The 27,341-nt window shown below is 33.5% G+C and overlaps 1 protein-coding gene across 1 annotated transcript; it reads right to left on the reverse strand.

Annotated features, from left to right (window-relative positions):
- Positions 1-979: 979 nt before the first annotated feature.
- LOC106069907 (uncharacterized) lies at positions 980-27,341 on the reverse strand. Its single transcript, XM_013229681.2, has 16 exons — positions 27,319-27,341; positions 18,446-18,552; positions 18,206-18,296; positions 17,005-17,167; positions 15,954-16,200; positions 13,218-15,262; positions 12,296-12,454; positions 11,072-11,626; positions 9,638-9,945; positions 8,549-8,723; positions 8,071-8,229; positions 6,791-7,003; positions 6,451-6,669; positions 6,051-6,110; positions 5,137-5,259; positions 980-3,376 (listed from the first exon to the last, which is right to left on the reverse strand). Exons 2-16 carry the CDS (start codon positions 18,543-18,545, stop codon positions 2,729-2,731), a joined length of 5,265 nt encoding a protein of 1,754 aa, XP_013085135.2. The 5' UTR covers positions 18,546-18,552; positions 27,319-27,341; the 3' UTR covers positions 980-2,728.

Raw genomic sequence — 27,341 nt, forward strand, 5'->3', positions numbered from 1 at the left:
TTCTTCTTCCTCGTTCTCATTTTTATGTTAGGGCGTTCAGATGACTAGAGCAATATATGAGATGAACTGCGCAGTGGTTTCCAAATCAGGGAGCTCTCCATATAGTTTTCTTTCTATTGGATGTTTTGGGGCCAGTGTCTTGTATGGACCTCTTGGTAAAGAGAGCAGTTTTGGAGGACATGGTCAGCATTCTCTGGTGACACTCCACATGGGCAGATTTCACTGGTTCCAATTTTGAGCTTCCGGTACATATGTGTCTGTTTTTTTTTTTTTTTACCTCTAATTCAATGTGTTCGCTTTTTTTTTAACCTCTACTTCAATGTGTCTGCTTTTCTTTTTACCTTTACTTCAATGTGTCTGCCTTTTCTTTTTACCTCTACTTCAATGTGTCTGCTTTTCTTTTTACCTCTACTTCAATGTGTCTGCCTTTTCTTTTTATCTCTACTTCAATGTGTCTGCTTTTCTTTTAACCTCTACTTCAATGTGTCTGCTTTTCTTTTTACCTCTACTTCAATGTGTCTGCCTTTTCTTTTTATCTCTACTTCAATGTGTCTGCTTTTCTTTTTACCTCTACTTCAATGTGTCTGCCTTTTTCGAAGTCCCGAGCTTGTATCATACAAAGATTTTGATTATGGGAAGAGGCGTAGCTTCTAATCCATTTTTGTGATGGTCAAAGTGATATAAATGTGAGTCTAGTGCTTCCTATCTTATCATATCAATTACAAGGTTCCTTAACAAAAAAAAGACAATTAGGTCCTAGTGGTACCTGTATTCATTTGTTAATAATCGTGAATATTAATTAGAGATTTAAAATCTGCTTAGTCATTGTCTGCCTGGCTGAGTTTAACAGCACATGGGGAGAAAGAGCTTTTATACGATTTTTGTTACAAAAATGTGTTAGCTTGAATAGTTTTCGATCCATTTTTTATTGTATATCAATTACTTGTATGCTTTCGACTCCCATTCAAAATGAAACAGCTTATCAGAGTACATTTGAGTTTATTCCGTTTGGTTGGAAAGAAAAATTCTAAATAACATTTTCAAATCATCAACTGTGCAAATCAGTCAACTAAAAAAAAATTCAAACAATATCATATAAATAGTTTTATCCAGACAAAAAGAATCAGAATCTAGACATTCAAACATCAATACACCCTGAAGACTCAATGTCAGATAATGGGACATCAATAAACTATTAGACAGTGTTCTCTCAGCTAAAGCATGCATTGTGATTCATTGCCCCTATTTACACTGATACAAAGTTTCTGTGCTCCATTCCTCAACATTCATGCAGTTATAAACACAGTCTCAAACTGCATTCTTTCTTTTATTTCTACATGCTTGTGATCATAAGCATTGAACAAGTCACTAATCAAATCAAAACTTCTCATCCTCTTAAGGACTTAATTTGCATTCATTTAACAAGGGGACACAATTTACTGACCAGTGCAGCCAAGCCTCGTATGACCAGGCCTTTAGAAACCATCAAGGTCCATGCAGTAAGAAAGGAAAACAAAGGCTATGTACACTTGCAAAAGAAATCATTAAAAGATATTTTAAAAAATAGTTTTAAATAGACAAAAGCACACAAATCAGGGTGACATATGGCTCATATTAATATATGTGTGTATGTATAAACTATGTATATGTGTGTGGTGTGTCTTTAACAGATGAGAGTATAACTTCACAATGTCAACTGTACAATCAACCAAATGAAAATAAAAAACATGAGAAGTGACAACTCTTCTTATGTACAGACAAATGCTTCTACACAATTGGATAAAGTTCTGTCAATGTACATTTCTATTCACATACATTTATTGTGAGTTTGAAAACACAGCACTAATGTAAGCACAATCACACAAACTAACACTATGTCAGTTATTTAGAGCCATTGCAATTCCTAAAACCTTTATGAAGAAACTGAAGTTTGTAGACATGGGATAAAGCTGACTAAATAAATTAGAAGACAAAGTCCAGCTTTTAGAGATATGGAAACAGAACCAAATAAAAGTCTAATGGCCACTCACAGGCTACCACATGGAAAACTATTTTACTATTGACAATAGTAATGACCTGCCTTCCCCTTTTCTTTATTTTGTCCTTCCGGACTGATACACTGATCTATTATATAAAATGAAGTTCCTGAAAGCTACAAGCAACCAAACCAATGAAAAGTGTGTATTGATGTGGTAAGGAATCTCGAATACCAATATGAAAGTAAACATTTCTGATAACATAAACATAATATTCAGTGAAAAAAGTGTCTTTGCAAATGATGTCAACATACAATTCAGCTTTAAATATCCCTAATACATCAGCTGAAAGTATGATATTTAGTGGGCATTCATTTCTTTGACAGTAGAGTAGTTTCAATTAATCCTAGTGTGCATTAAAAGTAATTTTTACTTTCCAAAGAAACTATTTCCTAGTTCCATTGGCACAGAAAATGAAGTACCGGTATATGGAAGTAAGCCTGTTGACTGAGACTTCAGTTTCAGAATTAATACCCAAAATATCAGTTCAAAACAAGATATACAAAAGAATGTATCTTCTCCTTTAAGTTGTACAGCACAAGGTAACTACTATCTAAAACTGGTATCTGATAATCAGGATAGGATTCTTTAAAACCTAATTTGGTTCTTTTGTTTACCAGGTTAAACACAAAGATGATAGTAATTTTTTTTTCTTCTTTACTTTGTTTGGAAATTTTAATCTAAGGACAAATCTAGCTTTGAATTATTTCCCCTTGTATGTCCTCTTGCTGTTGGATGGCGTCTTCCAGCACTTCTTGACTGGCATCTATTTCAAGACAGTCTTCACCGGTCACTATCTGGTGACTGTGAGTTAAAGACTGACCAATGTCCATCATCTGTCCATCCTGACCTTCAACCTCCACAACAATTTCTCCATTACTGCCTCTTCGCTTGTGTACTTTAAGCTCAGGCATTCCTTCAATGTGATGAGACACAAAGTCCCCAGATGTTACCACCACTGGGCCCCCTCTCTCCATCTCCAGAATCTGACTCTGGTCCAAGTGGATGACCTGACCACTCTCCATTTGTATGCCCATCCCTGAGCCAAGCTCTTCATCCATCTGGATGATTTGGCCAAGCCTTGCACCATCCATCTCCACCACTTGCACCCCTTCCATGCCAACTACTTGTCCTGCATCCATGACTTCATCTACTAAGCTCTGACCTAAGGCTGAGGCTGCAGTTAGTTTGGTGACAACATTCTCTGCTTGGTTGGTCAGTTCTGCCAATTGCTGAGGATCAAATTTGATATCCTGCATTCCCATGTTATCAGAATCCTCATCCATTAAAGCTGATCCATCATCATCCTCTCTCTGTATCTGTAAAGTCTGGTCACCAACCTAAAGAAAAAGTAGCACAAATAACAATTATAATAATTGATTATAAGGATAAGAAACCGCTTAGCTGTCAAACCAAAGGTCATGATTCGAATCAAGGTGGAAACTGGGATTTTTACTAGAGATACAAGGATATTTAGCTGAGTTAAATGAGCTTCTAAATGGAAGTGGTGTCATGCTAGCTACAGGCAAGTCAAGAGGTGATCACTGGACTAGCAAGTCAAGAGGTGATCACTGGACTAGCAAGTCAAGGGGTGATCACTGGACTAGCAAATCAAGAGGTGATCACTGGACTAGCAAGTCAAGATGTGATCACTGGACTAGCAAGTCAAGATGTGATCACTGGACTAGCAAGTCAAGAGGTGATCACTGGACTAGCAAGTCAAGAGGTGATCACTGGACTAGCAAGTCAAGAGGTGATCACTGGACTAGCAAGTCAAGAGGTGATCACTGGACTAGCAAGAATTGTACTTTCACTTCTACATTTGGTCAATATTTGTGCTCACAATCTGAAATGAATAATATAATAATAATAATCTTTATTATCTGTGAGGAAATTTGTTTTACAAATGTGCATTACAAAAAACAGTACATGATTAGAGCAAACATTTGCACAATAGCACACAAGAATTCTAATATCCGCCTCCTTTGATTTCATTAAATGTTTAAAAATACATAAAATTATTTCCTCACTTTATTTATTAAAGTGGCAAGTGCAGGAATCTTCATAATATATATCACTATTAGGACTTAGGTCACAAATGATCAAGGCAAGGCTAAAACAAAACTAATCACTAAAAAGAAATTATCCTTGAAGAGGAAAAGAATGAAAATCTCAGTCTTGACTGACTCAAATTGACATTTTGGACTGGGACAGAGATCAACTGAGAATGTTCTAACCCAAATGCAAGTCCTATTGGATGAATACTGTTGGAGATTTTCAAAATATTTTCTTTTACAATGCATTAAAATGACAGTTATTCTTGCAAAGTCTAGGCAAAAGTTCAACTTTTACCACCACAGGATTTTAAACTAGAAAAAAATTCATATCCTTAACCATTTAGCCACAAGGCAGTTGTCAGAAACTATCTCCGCTGAGAAGGGATATAACTCTGTAGTATCAGTTATTTTAAAAAATAGACCTAGAGATTAGCATTGTGTTATAGTCATAAATAGGCCTACAGAGCACAAAAACAATAAAATATCAAGTCATATTTAGTTGCCTTCCATTTGACTAGATCTAACATATTCAATACTGGATCTAGCATCGATTTTTTTCTTCATTTTTACTACTATCAATCTCAAATGTCTCTAAATCACTTAGCCCAATCATTATTTCCTTACTGAAATATTAATATTCCTATTAAATGAAAGACTATAAATTGGCCTAAATATGTTAAATTTTTGTAGGCTAGCAAAAAAAACAACCTAATTTTCAAAAAAATCAATTTCAACATGCTTCAGATACTACCTAAAAATAGCATCACTATCACCCTCTTAGGTCAGAGTTTGTAAAGGTATAAAAAATTATTTAAAAACTAGCAGTGCATGCGTAAATGAAACAACACAAAATCTGAGATTGTAGGCAACTAGTTGTCTACCAGTTGAGGGGACTCGCTGCAACTCTAGTTGTGAAATGGTTAATGTACACGTTCTGTAACAATTGAAAACCCTCAGGTTTTAATGTTTTTACATAGCAAGTCATTTCTTGTTCTTACATTATCTCCTTTAACTAAACAAACTGTATTGATGAACTCCAGTACCTGTATGTGAGTGATGGCATCCTGTCCAGCACCATGAGCCTGTAATAACTGAGCCAGATGGACTTTTGTGTCTTCAGTCAATTCCATCTCTTGAATTGTGCCATTTTCATCCTGATTAACAACCTAAACAATGCAAAACACATTCAGTTTATTTGTATAAGTGCAAATTTGACAAGACATAACACAAACAGCTTACGCTTCCTAAATACATTATTCTCTATACTCTACAGCCACAAGTCAAAGCAGAAACAACTTAACTACCTAAAAGACCTATTAACAATATCTCAAAAAAATATGGTTTGACAAATAAGTCTTAGGGAGGCACAATGGCTGAGCGGTAATATGCTTGGCTTCTGACCCGGGGTCCTGGGTTCAAATCCTGGTGAAGACTGGAATTTTTCATTTCGGGATCTTTGGGCGGCTGTGAGTCCACCCAGCTCTAATGAGTACCTGACATTAGTTGGGGAGAAGTAAAGACTGTTGGTCGATGTGCTGGCCACATGACACCCTAATAAACCGTAAGCCACAGAATCAGATGACCTTTGCATCATCTGCCCTATAGACCACAAGGTCTGAAAGGGGGAACTAAATAAGTCTTAGGAAGCACAGTCTGCGGTAAAAAGATGCTCAATAAAATGGACAATACTTCACCCCCGAGATTAAAACAGAACACGAAACTGAAAAATTTCCAACTAAAAAGGTAAAATCCCAGTGGAGACATTAATAAAATTTCCAACATCTTCTCATGGAATGTCTCAAATTATCTCATCTCAGACAGGCTGTTAATTGACAACCAAGTATGGCCATGTAAAGCAGAACAACATGCTATTTTGTACATGACACAGACTGCAAATGAATCTACAACAAGAAGTAAACAGATACTCAATGTTCAAAACAATTCATTTTTATCTCACCTTCAAAATAAAAACTGTGGGCTCACCATCTATGTGTTCTCCATTTTCTCCAGTCACACCCTACAAAGCAAATATTTTATAAGACAACTAAGTACATTGACTGTTTAATATTCAAAGATTCAATGTAAAAAACAAAATTCTTAATGCAAACAATGCTAAGATCATGCAATGACTTTTTTTTTTCTTACAGTTCAACTTTTTTATGAAGATGATACATTTTGTATCATACAAAATACATCACACTGAGATTGTTTCAAACATTTTCTTGAACTTCATTAGAATAATGTTTTAGAATAACAAACTTACACAATAAAAACAGTATCTGCAAGAAAGCCATCTATCTCTGAATGAATTTTACCAACAACCAAGGATTTGGATTTTTAAACAGACACCAACTTACCTGCTGGAGGATTACTTCCCCACCAGTGTATGTCTGGTTGCCATCCTCGTCCGTGGTTACAATGATCTCATGAGATCTGGGCAGGCCCACTCGCATAATGCTGGGCTTGATGTCTTCATTTTCTATCATCATACGAGCCTGTGTTGCTGCTGTGACAGGTTTCTGCAGAGAGTCCAGGAACTCTGGTTTCTCCTCAAACACATTACCAACCTCAGGGTGCTGGAAACAAAATGACAGAAACCACATTTCTTGACTAAACAAACAAAAGGCTTCTAAGCTAATCCTATGTGAAAACAACTATGTGAAAAAAAAAATTTTTTATTGAAAATAATACACAAACCTTACGCTTGTAGTGCCGAATGATAGTGTGCCGGTGGGCACAGCACTCATGGCAAACACCACACACATATACATAGCCACTGTGGTAGTTACGCATGTGATTACGAAGTTCATATGTGCGCACAAACTGCTTGTCACACAGCTGACAGGAGTACTTTTGAGACAATGTATGCTCCAGTCTGTGTCTGTTTAACTGATCAGGATATTTGAAAGCCTGAAACAAAATAGTTTTGATGCAAGAGATGGTTCAAAAGAAATAATGAAATAATAAAATACTTTTTGATATACAAAAACAACTGTCATGACAAATTGAATCTAGGATCCAATAAGCTAAAGTGACAAAATCTGAATGTTAAATCATTGGGCCTGTATTTTAATATAATCTGTATTTTTAAAAATCTGTAATATTCCTTTGTTTCATTGACAACAATCTCTCATGGCTTTTTCTTCCAATTTTAAAAGATTAAAATCAAGTTTATGCTCTTGACACCAGAGTATCAAAATGTTTACAGCTGCCAAAACTTACTGTTGACTGTGCATTTCACTTCCACAGCCTCATCAATTATGTAACTTACACATCAGACATGATTCCCTGTATCTATTAGGTCAGAACCTAGATAGTCCTCTAAAAAACATCTTTTGAAGTTTCTGATGGAATTTTAATATCATCAAACACAATATCCACAAAACTGTTGTTTAGTTGTATCATTTTCACCAACATTCTGTTGAAGGAGTGAGTTTTATGGCCAAATATTTTTCCAGATTAATTTTTTTAAGGTTAAATGCTTGACTTATTTCCATGGATATGCTGCATTAAGAATGGCATCCTTAATGGTAAAGGGCATCCTTAATGTTAAATGGTATCCTTAATGTTATAAGTTTAATAAGTTTTGAAATGTTTCAAATGGAAAGAGGCCAGATGTCCTAGTCACAACATACATGTGCAGCTGATGCATACACCATAGCCATGATAGATTATAAAGAGTTGGACTGTCAAAAATAAATATGAAAAGAAAAATACAAATACCAAGAAACACATAAACATTTCACTGCTCTAACAATGTTCTCATTTCAAGTTTCATTTCAAAGCACTAAGTTAAAGTGTTATTTTTTTACAAAATGTACAAAGTTCTCTAACTCTGCCTTTTAAAATGCACTGCTACTTTAGACCGTACACAACACAATTGTCAGTTGACTGAAAGAAGTGCACATGCTCCTACTTGTAGGAAATCAACATTACTGACCATTGGTTATTTTTTCTCACTGTTATATCTCCCTTACCTTTCCACAAGCATCACATTTATAGGCTCTATCCTTTGTGTGTGAAATCAAATGGGTCTTCATATTTCCTTTCTGCCTGAATGTCTTGCCACACTTGGGGCATGGATACAACTTGATTGTGTCAGCATGGAATTGTTTAATGTGAGCAATCAGGCCAGTCTGGACAAACACAAGATTATCTTATTAAGTAACACAAGCATAGAAATAAGTTTAAATAATTTTAAGCTGTCTTAAATAGAATAAATGTCCAGTAAGCTTGTAAGATATTAAGGCATTTGAAATTCCGAAAGATTATGTATACAAAGAGAAAGAAACCTTCAGTTTTACAGCTATATTTATAAAGCTTTTTAATTTTGTCAATAAAATACAAAATAAATTACAATTCTCATTTACTATCACAGAAGTTTAAAACTAGATCACTATCTGTCTGATAAAACAACAGCCTAAGTTCTCAAGTACATCTCTTGCCTCTTCTCACCTTGGAAAATAAAACTTTGCCACAGTGTGTACACTGCAACTGGTATTGCTTCTCATGTACAGTGGCAATGTGAAGCTTCAGGTAGTTCTCATAATGGAAGCGCTTGCGACAAATGGGACACTCAGCTCTTTTCTCTCCGTGGACTTTCAAATGTTTCATCATATTGCTGCGGGAACTGATGGTATCAAATGTGCATATTTTATTGATGACATTTAGTCAAGCAAAAAAAATTGCCAATATCTATCTATTGAATGTCTCAGTGAACAAGTAACTGACAGACACAAATACTTTTCAATACATTTAGATACTGAAAATACAATTTATACTGATAGGATTAGGGTTGAAACCTCTGCAAATTAAAAAAGTTATTACAGCCTAAAATAACATAAACAGTATCAAACGTGGTATGTATTGGACCCTTTGAATATGTTAAGGCATATTTTTAACAATTATTGTCTCAAGAGATCTAGAGCAGTATTTAACAAATATTACAGAGGCACCAAAAGTTTCACTAGCTAAAAAAATGTAGCCCTTCTCTTTTATAATATATATATATATATTTTAATTATATATATATTGGTGTTAGTATAACACATGAAGCAATGCTAATGCTATAATCCACATTCATAAAAGAATTCTATTTGCACACTAATGTAATAGATTATTACTTCCCTTGTAAATAGTGACAACATTAGATATAACTGTTTCATTTTTATAATAATTATACAAAAAAGTTATTTTGCTGTTTTGTTTTTCCCATCCTCAATAATTTTTGTCTTTATTTTCATATTTTAATAAAAAATTTAGAAAAACTTAGAATGTCACTTTATGAAAAGCAAAAAAATGACATAATAGTTAGGGTTAATTTAATTCAAGAACCAATAAGTTTCCTTTGCAGTGATATAATTAACTTTATGATTCCTTTTGCTATGAAAACATAGATAATATTTAATGTAACTTTAACTAGTTTAATTCCTCACAAGAAAACAATGACACAATAAGTCAATGTAGTTATTGAAAATGTCTGATAAAAGCTAACAAGATATAACTATATCAGTAATTACTTTTTCAACTACTGTATACATTTACCTGAATGATTTACCACAATCAGGACACGCCAGGTTGTCTTTAATAAATAATCTATTTTTCTTCCTGACCATTCGAACTGTTGTACCATTGGGTAAACGACACTGGTGATCATTCAGATAATCTTTCCTTGTGAAAAGTTTCCCACAAAACTCGCAGGCATACTCTGGCTGGCCATGGAGAGATAGGTGGCGTGAAAGGTAGCGCTCGTTTTTAAAGGTTTTCTGACAAATTTCACAAGACAGAAGATTGGACTGGTCCAAGATAGTTTCACCAACTGCTTCACATTTGTGGTTGTGAAGAGTTCCAATCTGCAAACAAATTAGACACTAGTGATCTATCACATCAGTATTTTTGTGGACTAGCAAAGAAATATCCTAATGATAAATGTGAGAGAGGTTGAATAGGATTTATTTATTAAATATTGTCATAAAACTATATTTCCTTGTGCAATTCAATATAGAATCAATATTTCTAAAATTGTTCTGTATATTTCATAAATTGTCAACCAAACCATCTTTAATATTCTCCTCACTTATTTAATTCTATCCTATAAACATATATGACATCACTAGTACTAAATGTAATCCTTTCTCACATCACTTTTGCCTTTAAAATTTACATATCTAGTGCTAAGATATCAAGTGATACTAGTTAATAGGCCTACAATTCTAGTAATTCATACATTTCAAGCATTATAATTTACAAGAATTTTTTAAGAAACCAATAAACACTTCTTGACGTGTATCAACATTTTGTCACAGGTTGTTTTCACCTAAAAAGTTTTGACAAAAATGTACATCTATAAATATGTGCTTAGGACTGTTGCCTCAACATGGATTTGAACCCTGCCCCAAACACCATCCCACGCCATCCTGTGGCAGTCTGGCTTAAGACATACTAATCTTCAACTCTGAAGAACATCTAAAACATGTAAAAACATACAATGAAAGTTCAGAGTCCTTCCTACCAAAGATTATGTTACTTACAGCCCCCCCCCCCCCCCCCCAAAATAATTATAGGCAAGGTTTCAAAATGCACAGGATGACATTCATCCGGTTTGTTTGTTTTTTACATGGAAATACCATAAATCAAATAAATCATTTTCCTGTAGACAAAAATGCTATCACATATTTTTGGACGATATTAAAACCCACACTCACGTTAGTGATATAATAATTACTCAACAAACATAAATCTGAAATCTAATGGAGAAAAATATTTGTTCTTTAAATAAAAATATAACACAAAGACATATAAATATATATATACATATATAAATACCTAATAAAATTAACATACAATATGTGACTAAAACATTTTGCGACAAAAATGTCCCAGACCAAAGCAGCTGCACAAAAACATACACTTTGATTCTTGACAGTGTAACTTAAAAACTGACTTAAAATACAATTCTAAATGGTTGACAAATAATACCTTAATAAACCTCTTGCCACACTTGTCACATCTATGGGGGTGTGTGTGGGTCATGTGATGTTCCTTAAAGGCCAGCCATTCATTGAAAACTTCACCACATGTTTCACAAGGTGCGCTGCCTTCCTGTTGTATTTTCTGTCTGGTCGAGCAAACTGGAGCATGCCAGTTTAGTTCCTCTTTGCGTATGAACACACGCTCACAAAGGTCACACTTGAAAGCCCCATGATGTGAGGCCTCATGGCGCACCAAGTAAGCAATGCTGGCAAAGGTTTTATTGCATTCTTTGCAAGGGAACTGCACATTAGCTTTTTCATTGATCACCTTGCCAGAACACTCATGCTCTGCTAGGTCTTTGAGAGAGAAATAGGCCACCTTACAGGCTCCACACTGGTACTTGCCACAGTTCAATGTATGATTCTGTAAACCCAGCTGAGTGCCAAAAGTTTTTTTACAGTTAGGACACACATGAACGCTGTATTCTCCTGAAAGTTCAGGACAGCAGCGAGATATATGTCTTTGTAAGGAATCTTTACGTGAGTAACATTTTCCACAAACCTATATTTAAAAAAAAAAAAAGCAAATAAAATATAAATATTTCCTTAAAGGATGATGAAATTACAATAGAATTGTAATGCTTAAGTGAAATGGCAGATGGCAGAGAGAATTGAAACACTAAAGATGTGTTTTTGTAGTGAGTAAGAATTAGTTTAAAATGTCATTTGATATTATTACTACCTGGTTTATTTCATGTCATCTAAAGTTGAATTTGTTTGTATTGTAATAAAGTTATAATTAGTTTTGTTTTAAAAAAGAAGTTTGTTTAAGTTATTTCAAAGTTCTACGATTAAAAATTTAATACATCGATTTAGTAGTATGTGCATTCTGGTGCTGAAAGTCAATGACTGATCACAGCACTAGGAAATCTGAAGCAGTGATAATTTGTTAAAGACTGTCATTTAATAGCTCAAATGCAATGTAGTTAAACAAAATTTTAAGTAAATAAATAATTTTCACATTTAATATGAAATCCAGTATGACATTTAAAAAAAAAGCAAAGTACATAATTTAGTTTTTTTCTTTTTTTTTAGTTAAAATTTTCTTTTTGATTTCATTCTTGTTCTTTAATACTTTTAGATGCTATTTTTTTCTAAACTTTTATCAAACTCCTAATATCTTACAGTTACCTCTGTGAACTTGTAAGCAGAAATAGCAATGTCTACTCACTTCACACTTATAAATATCTGTATGCATAGCCATGTGTCTGAACAAGTACTTTCCACTGGTGAATGATTGACGACAGATTTGACACTCATGGTTGGCTTCATGGGACACCTCCCCTTCCTCTAGTTGCACACCTGAACAGTCATGTTCATCAAGAAGATCCTAGAAGAAATGAAAACAAACTTAATTCTTGTTTGCATTCACCACACCCCCAAACCTAACACTGATTAATATCCAATGAAAGAATGAGACACACTGAGATAAATATTTAAGTAAAATAAAAAGAGGGTTAAAAATGAACATCCATAATATACCTTACATTTTGATATTCATTGAACATAATGCAAGTAGCATGTAAGGTACAGTCACATTTAGTCTATTATGATAGAATGTGGTTTTACAAATAGCTTCTTATATGGTACAGAGTGATAGGAGGCTACTAGCCATTCTTTAAACTTCTGCATATAATATTGTAAGACTTTAACGTTGGCAAACTGAACCCAGTTAGTACAATATCATTTGAGCTATAATGACTTGATCTCAAATGGCATCACTCAAATTTTGTATACAAGAAGAAAGCTAATTACAAGAATTCCAATTTCAAATTAACATTTTAAGAAAGTATTCTTTCAATAGTTTTTTAAGAGATAATAGTCCCTGAATTTCCTTAATTCTGCATACTAATCATCCCCCCTACTCTCCCCCCCCCCCCCTTTCAAAAAATGATAATGATAACATAAGTGTACATTGTATTGACAATTGGCTTCAATTATTTTTCTTATTTATCATTTATGATCAACAGAAGAACTACTTAAGTTAAATTATTTAAAGAAAATTGAATGAATAGAAGAAGAAAGATAAAATAATACTTCAATGTCATTAAAACATTCATAATGTATGTTGCAAGATAAAAACGTAATCGTACCTGCCGCAAAAAAGTCCTTCCACATTTCTCACAGGTAAAACGAGCTCGGTGCATAGAAGCGTGTCTGATGGCAAAACTAAGCTGGTTGAAAGTGCGGCTACATTCTCTGCAACAAAAGGAATCATTGCCATCTTCATCAACAGTCTGCTCCACTAGACTGGCTGTGTCATCACATGTGTGTTTGAGCAGGGACTCGTTGCGAGCAAATCTCTTACCGCAGATGTTGCACCTATACCTGTCTGTATGAGCCGGCAGATGAAGTTTCAAATACTTTAGCTGGGTAAAATGTTTATTGCATATGCCACAAGCAAATTCTTCAGCTCCATTGGGACCCTCCACGATTTTTGTTTTTGCTTCCAATTCCTCCAGCTCTGGATCATCTCCTCGGCGCCGTTTTTTACGCCTCTGTCTGACTGGCTGCTGTGGCTTCTCATTGTCACTATCTTCTCCCTCCTCTCCAGTATCTACAGCCATCCACTGCTTATTATTTTTCTTAATATTAATTCTGTATTCATCAGAGTCACCATCCTCTTCCATACTTCTATCCTCATATAAATCAGCTGCAACCATTGCTATGGGATCAGGGACTTTGTCGGCTGATATGGCAGCATTTACTAGGGCAGTCAATGCATCTGTGCCATCAAGGTCAGCAATAGTATTTTTCCTCTCATGCTGCGGTACATCTATCACTTCCTCTTGGGTTCCCACCTCCACATCAGGGTCTTTGTTTACTGTCACATTCACAACTTGACTATCTGCACTATCTTTAACTTGAGTAGTCACTTCAATAACAGTAGCTGTCTTAAGATCTTCTTCTTTAACATCTTCAATCATTGTCACTTCAAGTGCTTGCTCTATTGCTGACTCTGTATTGTCTGGTGCTGATTGGGCTTCTGTCATTTTGTGCTCACTCCCATCTGATGTTATTTCATATGCAGTAGTTTTATCTCCCTTGGTTATTACTATGTATTTTTTAGGGGATTCTAGAACTGGCAGGGGTTTTTCAATTCCTGTTTCATGTTTAATGTCATCTTCACTGGACTTAACTTTTAAAAGAACAGGTTTTTCAAAACTGAGATTGGGTTTTATTTCTGTATTGGTATTTTTCTTTATATTAGTACCACTGTTACTAGCTGAAGCTGGCTGACTTTTTGAGTCCACAACACTTGTATGACTCCTTTTTTTTGCTACTGGGGAAGTCATTTCATCTAGGGCAGCTTTTCTTAAAGTGGCAGCCATGGCCACACCAAATCTTTGACGTGGTGGTTTTTTGTCCTCATCCTCAGAGCCTCCAGGTGCTTCCTCATCAGAAGAAGCTTCACCAGGGTATTTCAGCCATTTTCCTAATTTTCCTAAACCACGAAATCCCCTGGCACTACGCCTTGGACGTGACCCATCAGAACTATCAATGGTATCAGCTGTAATGTCAGGTACTTTTAGGGGTGGAGGAGTTGAATTTGATTCTGGCTGAGGTTCAACTAAGACTTTTCTTGGTCTCCCTCTCCTTTTTTTCTCACTTTTATTTTCTTCAGTAGCTTCCATTTTGGTAAAACTGTCAGTTTCTTCAGTAGGTTCTATTTTACAATTTGTAAAACTGTCAGTTTGTGACACATCCATATCACTTTCTGTTGAGGATATAGGTATATGTCTAGGTCTACCAGGTCTTCTTCCAGTTTCTGTATGTATGAACCTAGCTCCACTTCCTCGTGGACGGCCCCTGCCCCGACCTCTCCCCCTACCCCTGCCCCTAGGAAGCATGTAATTACGATATTCTCCAACTTTAAGGGGCACTGGTCTCCGGCCTCGCCTTGGAGGTCCTTCAGTGTAGTTATACACTGGAAATAGATGGTCTCGAATGTGTTTGGCAAACAAAAATTGTGACGTGAATTTTTCCCCACAATGTTTACATGTGTAGTCACCTTCAACATCATCTGGGTGAATTTCTGAGGAATCTCGACTAGCATCTGCATCTTTAGTCAATTCTCCATCTGTGCCTTCTAGCTCTTCATCATCAGGATCAGTGTAAAGTATCTCACCAAGCATTGCTACATTACAAAATAGAAAAGTCAAATTGAATTATATAAATGTAAAGAAATCTGAGGAAAACTTCCACAAACTATCAATCTAAAACATAACAACTTTAGGTCTTCTAGCATACAATTAAAGTTCATAAATTTTCAAAAATTAACAATTAAAATGAATACACATTTCTTTTTTACATTATTCAGTTGACAGCTGGACATTTCAGATGATAATTACAAACATATTAAAAAAAGAAAGTATTTAGAAATTTATAGTCTCAAAGTTGTTAGAATTCACATTATATTGTGGCTTTAACTTTTTTTCTTTCAACCTGAGTAATGCCTTTTCTTAAGGCTAAAATTATGTAAAACAAAAACAAAAAAAAAATTTTAATTATGGTATGAAAAAAAACAAAACATTACTTCAAAACTTTTTCAAAGAAACTATTTTCAGCAAATAATCTATCAAAGCTCTAGTGTATGGAAATAGATTGGATCATTCAAATTAGCTACTGAATAGATCAATGGAATAGACTTAGTAAATAATAGAAACAATGTTCAACAAGACTAAGTAAACCTTTCAAAGCAACTACATAAAGATTCTGACAAACAGATAATTTACAGGATAGATCAGTTGGACAAAATAATTAGTAACATAGAAGTAAGTTTTAAAAGTTAGATGATTACCAAAAAAAAAAAAAAAAAAGAAACTTACATTTAGTTTTTCCATCTGGCATCAGAGATTTTTTTAACTTCTTGGCATACTGTGGTGCATACCACACTTTAAGTTCATCCCCAACAGAGATATCTTTGGTTGTGTTGAAGAATATATTAATCCCCAGTTGATAGGCCATACAGTTCTGTTCCTCCTCATTTCTGGCTACTTGGACTAATGCCATCCAATTGCAATTGGCTTCACTGCTGGCATCCAGGCTTATGAAACTATCATCTTTGGAAAGTATCTTGGGGAGCAAAGTTAACAGTGGAATTATTTAAAAGAAACAAACTTTTTTTAAAAAAATAATTATATTGTAAATATTAATATCACCTTTTTTTCCTTATATATGCAGCTTTAATCTAACATAAATAACTGTACATTTGTTACCATGGAAGGGGAGAAAACAGACTACTATTTCTGTTACAAAAAAGCATTTGGAAGGTACAATTTTCTTGAACCCCCATAACTTACACTAAAGTGCAGCTAGAAGAAATATTATATTTAAATACAGTTGACTCTTGATAATCCAGCGGTTACTAGATTGAAAGAGTGTCAGATGCCAAAAACGTCAGATTACCAAAAGTTAGCTGTACTTAAAAGAACAACATGTCTAGAAAATTCTATTTTTTATAAAATAACATATTCACTCAGAATTTCAGAACATATAATTAACAATAGACAAGAAAGAAAAATGTATGGATTTAAAAAATACAAAAGATATGACTTCAGCTTTCACATACTGTACTACATTACAATTTAATCCTACTTAAAATTTAGAAATATATATGTGCTACAGAATACATTAATTACATCAATTTAATTAATCAATCAGATTATGAAGTGTCAGACTATCAACTGTGTTAAAATAAGAACAGCTGATTTATATAAACACTACCTAACATTTGTTCTGTATATTCTAACCTAGTGCATGAAACTCATTCTTAGCTTACTTAATTAGCTGGACAGTGATGCATTATTTTTTTCTGGCAACAAGCAGTTAATAGATAAGAACTAATAATATTTCTAGAGCACACCTAGATAAGCTTACTTTAAGAACAAATATATCGTCTCTGTCAATATCATGCATGGTTTTCTTAGCTTCAAATGGACCCAGCTGTGTTTTGCTGGAAATGGGCTGCAGGGCTAAGATTCCAACACCTCCATCTGGATACTCCACAGGGTTCAAAAAGTGTGGGACTGTAAGTCTGGCTCTATCAAAAAAAAAAAAAAATTAAACTTAAGCAAACTAAACATAAAATTACTATCTTGACTCACTAAACAGAACCTGAGAATAAAATAAAATTATTGCAACACTTTTTTTTTTGTTGAGCCCACATTTTACTGTAGTAACTAAATTTTACATCAATTTTAATAAGACATAGAAATGTATAGCAAATTGATAAAAACTTTTTAAACCCTTTCTCTCCTAACTGACGATACCAGCGTTGATTCCACCAGAATGTGGTAAATAATTACGGAGAGAAAGAGTTAAAAATATGAAAATATATTTTCGAAAGGACACCTATTATTTTATTTTAAACACTAGAACAAAATCTAAGTCATTGTTAAACATCATCAAATCATAAAAAAAAATCTGTCATTGTTAATAATCAATCTTTTGTTTTTCATTTCTTAGATAAATTCCGGGTGTTCCTTTAGAAATGAAGATCATAGCCAAATCTCCTGCAGAATGGCAGGTAATGGGAATGATCCAAATTCAGAACCATCAGCCCAAACTGCCATCAGAGAGCAGATAAATTTAATCTACAATTAAACCACAGGGTGCAATAAAAGATTCATGTAATTTTGAAAATCAATCCCGCATATTGGACTTTCAAAATTAAAAAAAAAAAAAAATTGAAACATATTTCAATTTTTGGCATGACAAACTTTTACTTTAATTTAATACAGAAATTTAAAAAATTAATACGGTTTTGTAAAATATTTGCATTAAATAAAAAGTAAACATTTGAATATATATATATTTGACCAAGGCAGATGTAAATATCAGACCTAGACTTACACAGACATAAGCATTATACCTCATCATCTGTCCCTTAACTTTGGTTGTAGGGAAGCTGTGACAGTTCGGGAAACCACCACCCCCCAACACTTTTCCCGATCATTAGCTATTCTTTTTACTGAATTTAATGATATATTCTTCCAATAAGATAATGTACAATAATCAATTATATAAAATTTTATTTCAAGTGTGCAGTGTCTCCTACTAGCCCACAAAATAGACTGACCTTGAAATCTGAGGAATATATTTGTTGGACAGTCCAAGCTCAGGACATTCTTCAGTAGGATGTTCTTGCCCACACACATCACATTCAAGAACTAAATGTGGACAAAAAAAAAGTCCAATTTAAAACATTATTGAATTTAAAACTATTGAGTCATTTTTTTCCTATAGTTGTGTAAATTCATAACATATTTATTTATTCAAATAATTCAATATGTATTAAAAACATGGACAAATTATTTACCAAATTTTTTCTCTTTATCTTCTGCTGATGATAAAATATCAGTTGTTTCCCCTTCATTGAGACATTCTTTCTCTTTCTCCATTACCTCCTTCTCCATCATTTTCTCTCTATATGAAACATGGAATTCAAAACAAACTATCAGCATCTAGACTTGATTATTATTATTATCAGCATTATCATACCAAAACAAAAAAAAAGCAAACAATTATATATGATCTAATAGAGTATATTTGCAGAAGTCTTACAAGTTGTAAGTGGCAACAGCATTAAATTAAAATGATATTTATCCTTAGTTAGTCCAATACAAGAATATGCATCCTGTGTTTGGGACCCTTCAACTCATAAAAACAAAGAAACTAGAACAGATGCAAAATAGATCTGTGAGATATAAAACAAATATTCAAAATTGATTAGAGTAACACCATTAATAAAATCACTAAATTTAGAGACACTTCAGGACAGAAGAATCAAAAGTAAAGTAGCAATAATGCATAAAACAATGAAGCACAATTTACTAATATCAAACCTAATAATATTCAGACACAAAGATAAAGGCATATTTTTTTTCCATATGCTAAGACTAATTCATAAAAGTGCTCCTTCTTCCCTAATGCCAGGAAAACCAATGACTAAGCAGACTTTAAAGTTACTAATTAACATGCATGACTAGATTGACACATGAAATGCATAGGACATAATTATCTTTTGAAGTAATGTCTGTAATTTATAATAAGAAGATAGGACTCCTGATTTCACAAACCTCAGAATGGTTACCTGGTGCTGGTAAAACTATTCCTTGAGAGGAAAGAGATAGATTCTCACAAATCACCCATAGATCTTTAACATAACACTATGGACTTGTAATATACTTCATTAGCACCTTCTGCCCAAATTAGGACATTATAGATAGAACAATTGACTGTGACTTATAAGGAAATGTTTCTAAAGCTCTTTATACTGAAACCCCCTAGGTGTAATTTGGAACTTACACTTTTAAAAAACTTTTTTTTTTACTTTAGCAAAGAAAAAAAATAACTGTATAGTTTATATGTTCCTGTTTTAGATTGTAGTGGTTTATATATAATTCCCATTGATTTAGGAGCTTAAAGTAGATTATCTATTTTAAGAAATGATATTTTAAAGTGGGACACATACAAAGAAATGAAAGCAAAACATCTAAAGACTATCCCCTATATGAAATTGTTAGTATGAGGAGCAGCATTACCAGATTCACATTATAAAAATAGACAAAGTACAAAATAGTCAGCTAAATATAGAACCAGGGGAATAAAAAACCAAAACCAAGAGCTGCAGCAGCTGCCTATTCCCCAATGGAAGAAAAGAAGTAAAAATCCTTAACTAATAAATGAAAATTGAAACCATAGAGAGGTAAACACTTAAAACTGCAATCCTAAAATCTGGGATTTAAACCAGACTCAAGCTCCTTTATTCAAAAAACAAAGCAGCTTAAAATATCTATTAGAAAATATAATCCTTGAATCAGTAAAACAGTACAATGATTTCCCACCCTTGGACTTCAGCTCTAATCCCTGCATCACACTACTGAAAATATACATATATATATATTGTTATAAACTTGGTGGTGGCACAGAGAAGGGTAGTGGTGTGTGTGTAGTCAGCCGACGCAAATCGCCCCAGGCCAGCGCTAGACGAGCGGTCAACCGTGACGAGCTACGACGGTCAGCCGAGTTGAGTGTCAACAGGACAGTTCGGGAAGGATCGCCATCGTGAACAGAGCTCAGGAGCGTCATGAGAGTTGTAGCCATCTGACCACCTAGAAACGTCGAGCGGCGGTCTGTCCAGTTCGAGAAGGCCAGTAGGGACCCTATATAAGAGCTGAGGTGACGCAGTCAAGAGGGTTCAGAGCCCGGTTCACTACAGTCTGGTCGACTACAGCACAGTTCAGCGGTGTGGTTCTGTACGGAGCATTACGACGGTTCAGTGCGGAGTACTGTCAAGTACAGTTGAGATGACTGGCGTCTTGATCTTGGTCTGCGATTGAGTCTGACACAACGAGCCTAGTGTGTGAAGTCAGTCCTGAACTGTTGAATCCAGTGCAAGCCCGGAACGAGACGGAGAGGCCAGTGCAAGAGTTGATACGGCGGAACGGTGTTATTGGAGAGATATTTGTACAGTGTATGTGTTGCCAATTGTACAGTATTGGCTGTTATTTATTCAACTATTAAAGTGTTATGTTACTTTGGAGCCCTGAGTTGTCAAGTTCTTTAAGTTGGTGGTGTAAGGTGCAGTTTGCAGAGAGCCTGGATAGTGAGATTCGTAACAATATGTTAATTCCTTACTTCAGCAACTAATGGATTATCTGAAGAATCCATAAATAATTTAAGAGATAACATTCTCATAAGATGGTCCAATGTAGAAAGACTAGAAATTTTCATTGCCTGACAATATCTCAAAAAGCTATAGTCTAAAAGGGGGAGCTCTAGAACAAGCTTGTTACTACATTATTGAACAAAAAAAAACAACAACACATAAGTCAGATGCTCTATAATAACAAACAATAAAAGACAGCACATATATGTACCTTAATAACCTCACTGCTCTTCAATGGATTCAAGCTAACTATATAATGATACCAGGCAATGAAAATCCTGACAAACTAGCCAAATACTGGAGAATTATCAAGTAATTAATACCACTCTATCCAAAAGAGGTGAAGAAAATTTAAAAGACTCACAAAATGGAGCTAAAGATGGTCTTGCTCTCACTCAAATTACTGGGAAAATAATGCTTAATATTTAAGCTATTGTGAAATGATCAACAAATAATATTTCAACTCCAGGCATGACCCAGCAGAATGAGGCAGCACATGTTCTGGAAGATGAAAAATTCAAATCAGTAAAATATGCCTCTATGAAATGTCACCAGTGCATATTCTTCAATAACACATTATACTTAATGAAAACAGATATGTTAAATAGAAACCAATCAATTTCATATGATGAGAAAAAGAAAAAAGATAAGATTTAGATGAAATTCATTTATTGACGTTACATATATATATATGTTCTTATAGATATTATATATATATTGACAATTCTAGTTTATTTTATAAATACTCTGAAATTCTAGAACCAATAGAACTAATTTAGATCTATAGTGACTATAGATATAGATTATAAGATAGTCTATAGATCTATAGTATGGATACTATATATATATAATATAATATAATAATATATAATATGTATTATTTTAAAACAATATAGATTTAGGCAATTCTAGAAAACTGTAGATAATCTAGAATCAAAATATATCTTGTAGATGTACCAGGTTAGACTCAAGTCTAAGTATCTAATAAAGATTAGTTCTGATAATGAAGATTAAAAGAGTACTGCTAAGTTTCAGTCTAGCTTAAACATCCTGCAGAATGTAGGCTGGGGTAGGTCAAGGGATAACCATGTCCATGGTCCTAAGACACTCACACTGAATCATGAATGCCTGATTTAAAAATTTAATGTGATTCTTATATAATGTGTTGTTGTTTTTTTATTCCATCGATTTAGATTCCAGACTAAAAAGACTAGATCTCTAGATCTAGATGGTCAAGTCTCTGAGATGGCTGCCTGGATGTGCGGTTTGCCCGCTGGACTGTCGTTCAAATTTATCAATGGTCCCGGGCTCAAAACTGCCTGCTCCATCCCCTGTCATCCTGCGGGTGGTTTGGAATAGGAAGTAAATAATCTTCAACTCTGAAGGAAAATCCGAAACATGTAAAATAGTTTACAAACATTTTGACTAAGAATAATCTAGAATCTAATCTAGACTCTAGAGCTACTCTAGTCTCTAGATCTAGAGTCTAGACATAATTAACTAGATCTATAAAGTCACTCTAGATCTATATATATAAATATTAAAATATAAGAGATCTAGAGTAGTTTATTTAATCTGGACATTACTTGAATTTGGACACTCATTGTTTTTGTGGTCATTAAATCTTTATTTTGATATAATATAATGTAATATGAAACTAGCGTGCTGTATTTAATATGCTTGTCCATTTTCCAATGATTCTGACCCAATTTCCTTCCATTTAGCTGTCTTTTTATGTAAAAAAAAGGATTTCAAATGTGTAAGTCAGGTTGTTTTTTCCTATGTTACCCGGATGACTTTACCTCTTCCTAGGGTTAAGACTTTATTTTTTGGTTGGCTAAGTCTAGATGCTAATGAGATGGCAATATTTATACTGTTTTTGGAAATGTTTTATTTGATTCATAAGCCAAGTTGTTTGATTCTGTCACGTACACTGTATCTATATTTAGCAACAGTCTATTAGCTTGTCGGCAGAAGTTGAGCTGGCTCGGGGAAAACCAGGCATACATTTACTTTCAGTTTCAGAATGTATATGATTGGCTTCGAAATGTTAATTGTTGCTGCATTTATTGGTCAGATTTCTACCAAGCAGCAATGAGATATGAGTCACATGGCAAAACGCCCAAAGCTTTGTAAATTTCTATATTTTTTTAATCAGTCTTGTTTTGGAACGTGTTAGTGATAACATCAATCTTGTATGTAACGTGAAATAGAGAACTTGTACCTTGTGTATTAGGACTCAGTTATATTATCGTGTAGATCAGTTATTATTATATTTAAGTACATTCAACCATTGTAATTACTTGTGAATAGCGTTTTCAAGTTTTGAATAAAAGTAATTGTTTTTAGACGAAGAGAAGTTTCTTCATTGAATACAATAAAATATTTAGATCGTATTGTCAAGTAGTAACTCCTAGATCTAGATGATCCTCTTATCAACTGGCAACATTAAGATGATCATTCTAGCAACTAGCAATTTCTAAATGATCATCTTATCAACTGACAACTTTAGAATCCTCGGCAATCACGATCATTGATGGAGTGATACAGATCAAGATAATCTACAACGTGACATCCATTATACCATCTTCATAGATCTTGACATCTGACATCCACAAACAAGATACTCCACTATTGAACGTGATAGATTCCATACAAAAAAAAATTAATAGGGTGTTGGAATTAAATTATGATTTTCTTTTTAACAAAATTTATTTCAAACAGCCAGTTTTGGACATCAATGTTAATGATATTATATTATATTTGTTTGTTTGTTGTTGTTTTTTTATAGAGAATAAATAGGCAAATTATGTTTGGAGTGAGCTTGATACATTGAATGAAGTTAAATGCCTAGATCTAGGCCTACACTAGATAGATCTAGATTTATAGAGAGAGAATATAGAGGATTCAGCTATTTAAGCAAGAATGGCTTCTATCCTAACCTGTACTATACTATAAAAGATCATCTGAATGATCTGTATTAGAAATTTATTAAATTAATAATAATTTATTTATAAAGCGCTGTTAACAAACAAAATGTAGGCTCAAGGCCCTGTAACAACATTAGAAACAAAAACACGAGAGCTAAAATGACAGTTAATCTAAAAAAGTTTTAAACAGATAGGTCTTAATGTTCTTCTTAAAAGTGGTGTAAAATGTTGTCTGTCTGAGATCAATGGGGAGTGTGTTCCAAATAAACAAAAAACACAAACATTCAACACACATCTAATCATGCAAACATAAAATAAGTATAAAAGTCTGTGTACAAGTCACTATCCCAGTGACCTCATTTTGGTAGAATAAGTGTGTTCATATTTTTATTTTTTGTGTTCGTATTTATGCATAATCTCAGAACATCTTAATGATTTAATGTGAGGAGCTATGCCTGGGGATCTTAAAATTTAGTTAATGTTAATATACAATTAAAATCTGAGTTTATTGATGCCTAAATATAGAGACTGTCCGAAATAAATTATGGTGTCCGGAATCAAATAATGTGGGTCAAACGTGTCCAAATTAAATGAAAACACACTGCCTCTTTGACCTTAAATATAATAACAAATGAGTGTTTCTCCAGTACTGGTATCAAAAAGTGTCACATTACGTCAAAAATTAAAATGGAAGTTTTTGGTTTCATTTAAAGTGTATTCATTTCTTCACCCATTGTACTTTAAGAATTTATCAATAGAAAATGAATTGGAATACACACATTTCCTCAGCAGTGTTGGCAAAAGGGGTACCCACTATTGCATTTCAGGTGCATCACTGGGACACCACTGATGATTAAAGTACAACTAACTGTTTGTATGCTTTCTTAGCATAAATTTGAATGTTTCTATTGTATTAAGCAGCTAGATAGAGAGATTGCAGTTTTTGAGCACTTACGTAATGTTTGCGCTCAATTTTAAAAATGCGACAGCGTAGCACCTGTAACACTACTGGTAAAAGTTTTTTAAATAAGATTTTTTATAAGAAAATAGAATTTATGCTATACTTGCATTGTAGCTAAATATATAAGCTATTATTTGCTGCAATATCTCAACAATAATTCAAGCATTTATTATAACATAACTATTATATCACAGGATGTTGCGGGTGCTACAACGGGACACCAATATGAAATATATAGTTTTTTTTGTTAATACATGCTGAAATACAATTTTTTTAAAGTCTGTAAATACATTACCAATTATTAAATTCTTTTATCAATGATTCACAAAATAGTTTTCTATAACCACAAATGAATGTACTAGATCTTAGTGTGTGTGTGTGTTCAATAATCATTTAAAAATATATTAGACATAACTGCCTCAAACATGACCTAATCATAGACTAAAGCAGCTTTATGACTTTCAATGCACCAAGAACAAGATCCAAAACTAGATTTACATATAAATTGAAATATAGAGTAGATTTAAATCTACACAAGACCTTTATCTCGATCAAGACTTGTTTAGTGTCCCGTGAAGCACCACAGATAATGATAAAACAAAAAGGTTATCATTAACTTAGATAAAAAAAATAGTATTCTTTGTATTTTAGATCAAACTTGAGAATAATAAGCTTAATTCTCATTATAATTCAAAACTTTGGTGAGAAAACTACTTATATCTAGATCTCTGAGATTTTCTGGTATCATTCAACATGAGGAGTTTCAGGTGCTACAATGAAAAAATGTGGGACACCATGTCTATTAATGTCTCCTGTTAATTACTATGTGTAGCCTTTTCCCAAAAAAATGGAGCTTATTTTGTACTAAGCAGTATCAGAGATACCATTAAGTAATTCCCATCTCATTAACAACTTTGTTTAACAAAAAAAATATTGTTCTTTTTGTTAAGAGCGTTTGAGGTGCTTCACCTGGGACACCAAGAGCTATTTTACTAAAATTATATAAATTTTTACAGTTTTAAAGAAAAATTACACTGTGTAAATAAATCATAGATGCTTTTAGTAACAGAGACACAATTGGGAGCAGAATCCTTTACTTTGTTTACAATTGATAAAGGTTTAAAATTTCAAGTTAAGTGGGACACCATGTGATGCACCTGTGACACATTTTTTGCTGTGACATCTAAGTAATACCAAAGTAACTATAAAATAAAAAGATATAGATAATGCAATAACATTACATTGTTAACCTATTTCAACAAAAATGTCTGTTCAATAATCTTTGCTTTTAGTAGAATATTACTTCAACCTAAGCCTGGTATTCCATGTTACATCAAAAGATGCCATTTTGTGCACTATTTCACACATTTTCTACAATTTTAAAATTCCACAATGCACCTTTCAAGCTCAAAATATCACAATTTATAGATAAACCATTTCTAAGTGAAATGAAATGAAAATTGTGACATTTTAATAAGAAGTTTTTGAGTTATAGACTTTTTAGTGAGCCAATACCTATTCGTCACCGAGTACTGGAGAAACACTCAAATATAGGTTACGGGTACAAATATAAGTAGTCATCCTTATTCTCCTTAAACTAAAGAAGATTTTGATACTTTATTTTCTTTCCTATGTGACTCGATGTCGAACCATTGCCAAACTTTGAAATTTGGCATAGGTAGGTGTCAGAATAGCATTTTAAACTGATCTAGATCTAGAGTAGTTTATGCTATTCGGTCACCTATAGGCCAAAATTTGAAAGTTTGACTTTGACAACGCATTATTTGACAATGGTTCGACATAGAAAAGAAAATAAAGTTTCAAAATCTTCTTTAGTTTAAGGAGAATAAGTATGACTACTTATATTTAATAATAATATATCAAGGTGGTCGATATGCGAGACGAAACCCGGGAGTCCAACAACCATCCTTTACTCTAGAATCGATATATGAGATTTAAGAATAGAGTCTAGTTTAGTAATTATTAGTTTGTTTCTATCCACTCACTCAAACCACAATCTAGATCTAGACTCAAGACTGACTAGACTATTCTTTCTAGACTAGAGAGTTAGAGTCTAGTGTCTAGCTAGAGTGAGTTTAGATTAAGATTCTAGATCTAGAATCTATATCTTTATTCTTTATCTAGAAATAATCTAGAGTCTAGACCTTATTTAATTTAATAGAATTAGAGGTCTAGATATATCTTATTGTCTTATTACCTAATCTAGATTATCTAGTAGATCTAGATATAAATAAAAATATTAGTCTGTTACCTCTCTGTAGTCTTCTCTAGATCTAAATCTAGATCTATATGCCTAATGTAAAAGTCTAAAGAAAGCGGCATTTCAGCTTTAAAATTAAGTTTAAGCATTAGATTCTAGCATGTGAGACAAAAGAGAGAAGACATTTCAACTGTCGTTCAGTTCAGACGTGTGGACGGTGTGGCAGAGTGGGGGCAAGGATGGCTACAGTCTAGGACTCTAGATGATCACTGTTCTGTAGATGTTAAGAAGCTATTTAATAAGTTGCAAAGGAATCAACTAGGCAAGACATTGTATTATTTTTTAAATAAACTACTTTTTCGTTTCAACATAAACAAAAAATGTGTTTATGGCCCGGTTAAATTCTTACATTTGCACAAATTTAAATGAACA

This window comes from Biomphalaria glabrata, chromosome 17 (genome assembly GCF_947242115.1).
Source record: "Biomphalaria glabrata chromosome 17, xgBioGlab47.1, whole genome shotgun sequence".
Classification (NCBI taxonomy): domain Eukaryota; kingdom Metazoa; phylum Mollusca; class Gastropoda; family Planorbidae; genus Biomphalaria; species Biomphalaria glabrata.

Bases quoted from the DNA above. Each gene is read 5' to 3' on its own strand.
- LOC106069907 (XM_013229681.2), bottom strand. From the start codon at position 18,545: ATGATGGAGAAGGAGGTAATGGAGAAAGAGAAAGAATGTCTCAATGAA. The intron at 6,670-6,790 runs GTTTGTGTATTA...TTTTGTTTCCAG, and splicing joins TTCGGCACTACAAGCGTAAG to CACCCTGAGGTTGGTAATGT. The intron at 6,111-6,450 runs GTAAGTTGGTGT...TTTGCTTTGTAG, and splicing joins GGGAAGTAATCCTCCAGCAG to GGTGTGACTGGAGAAAATGG.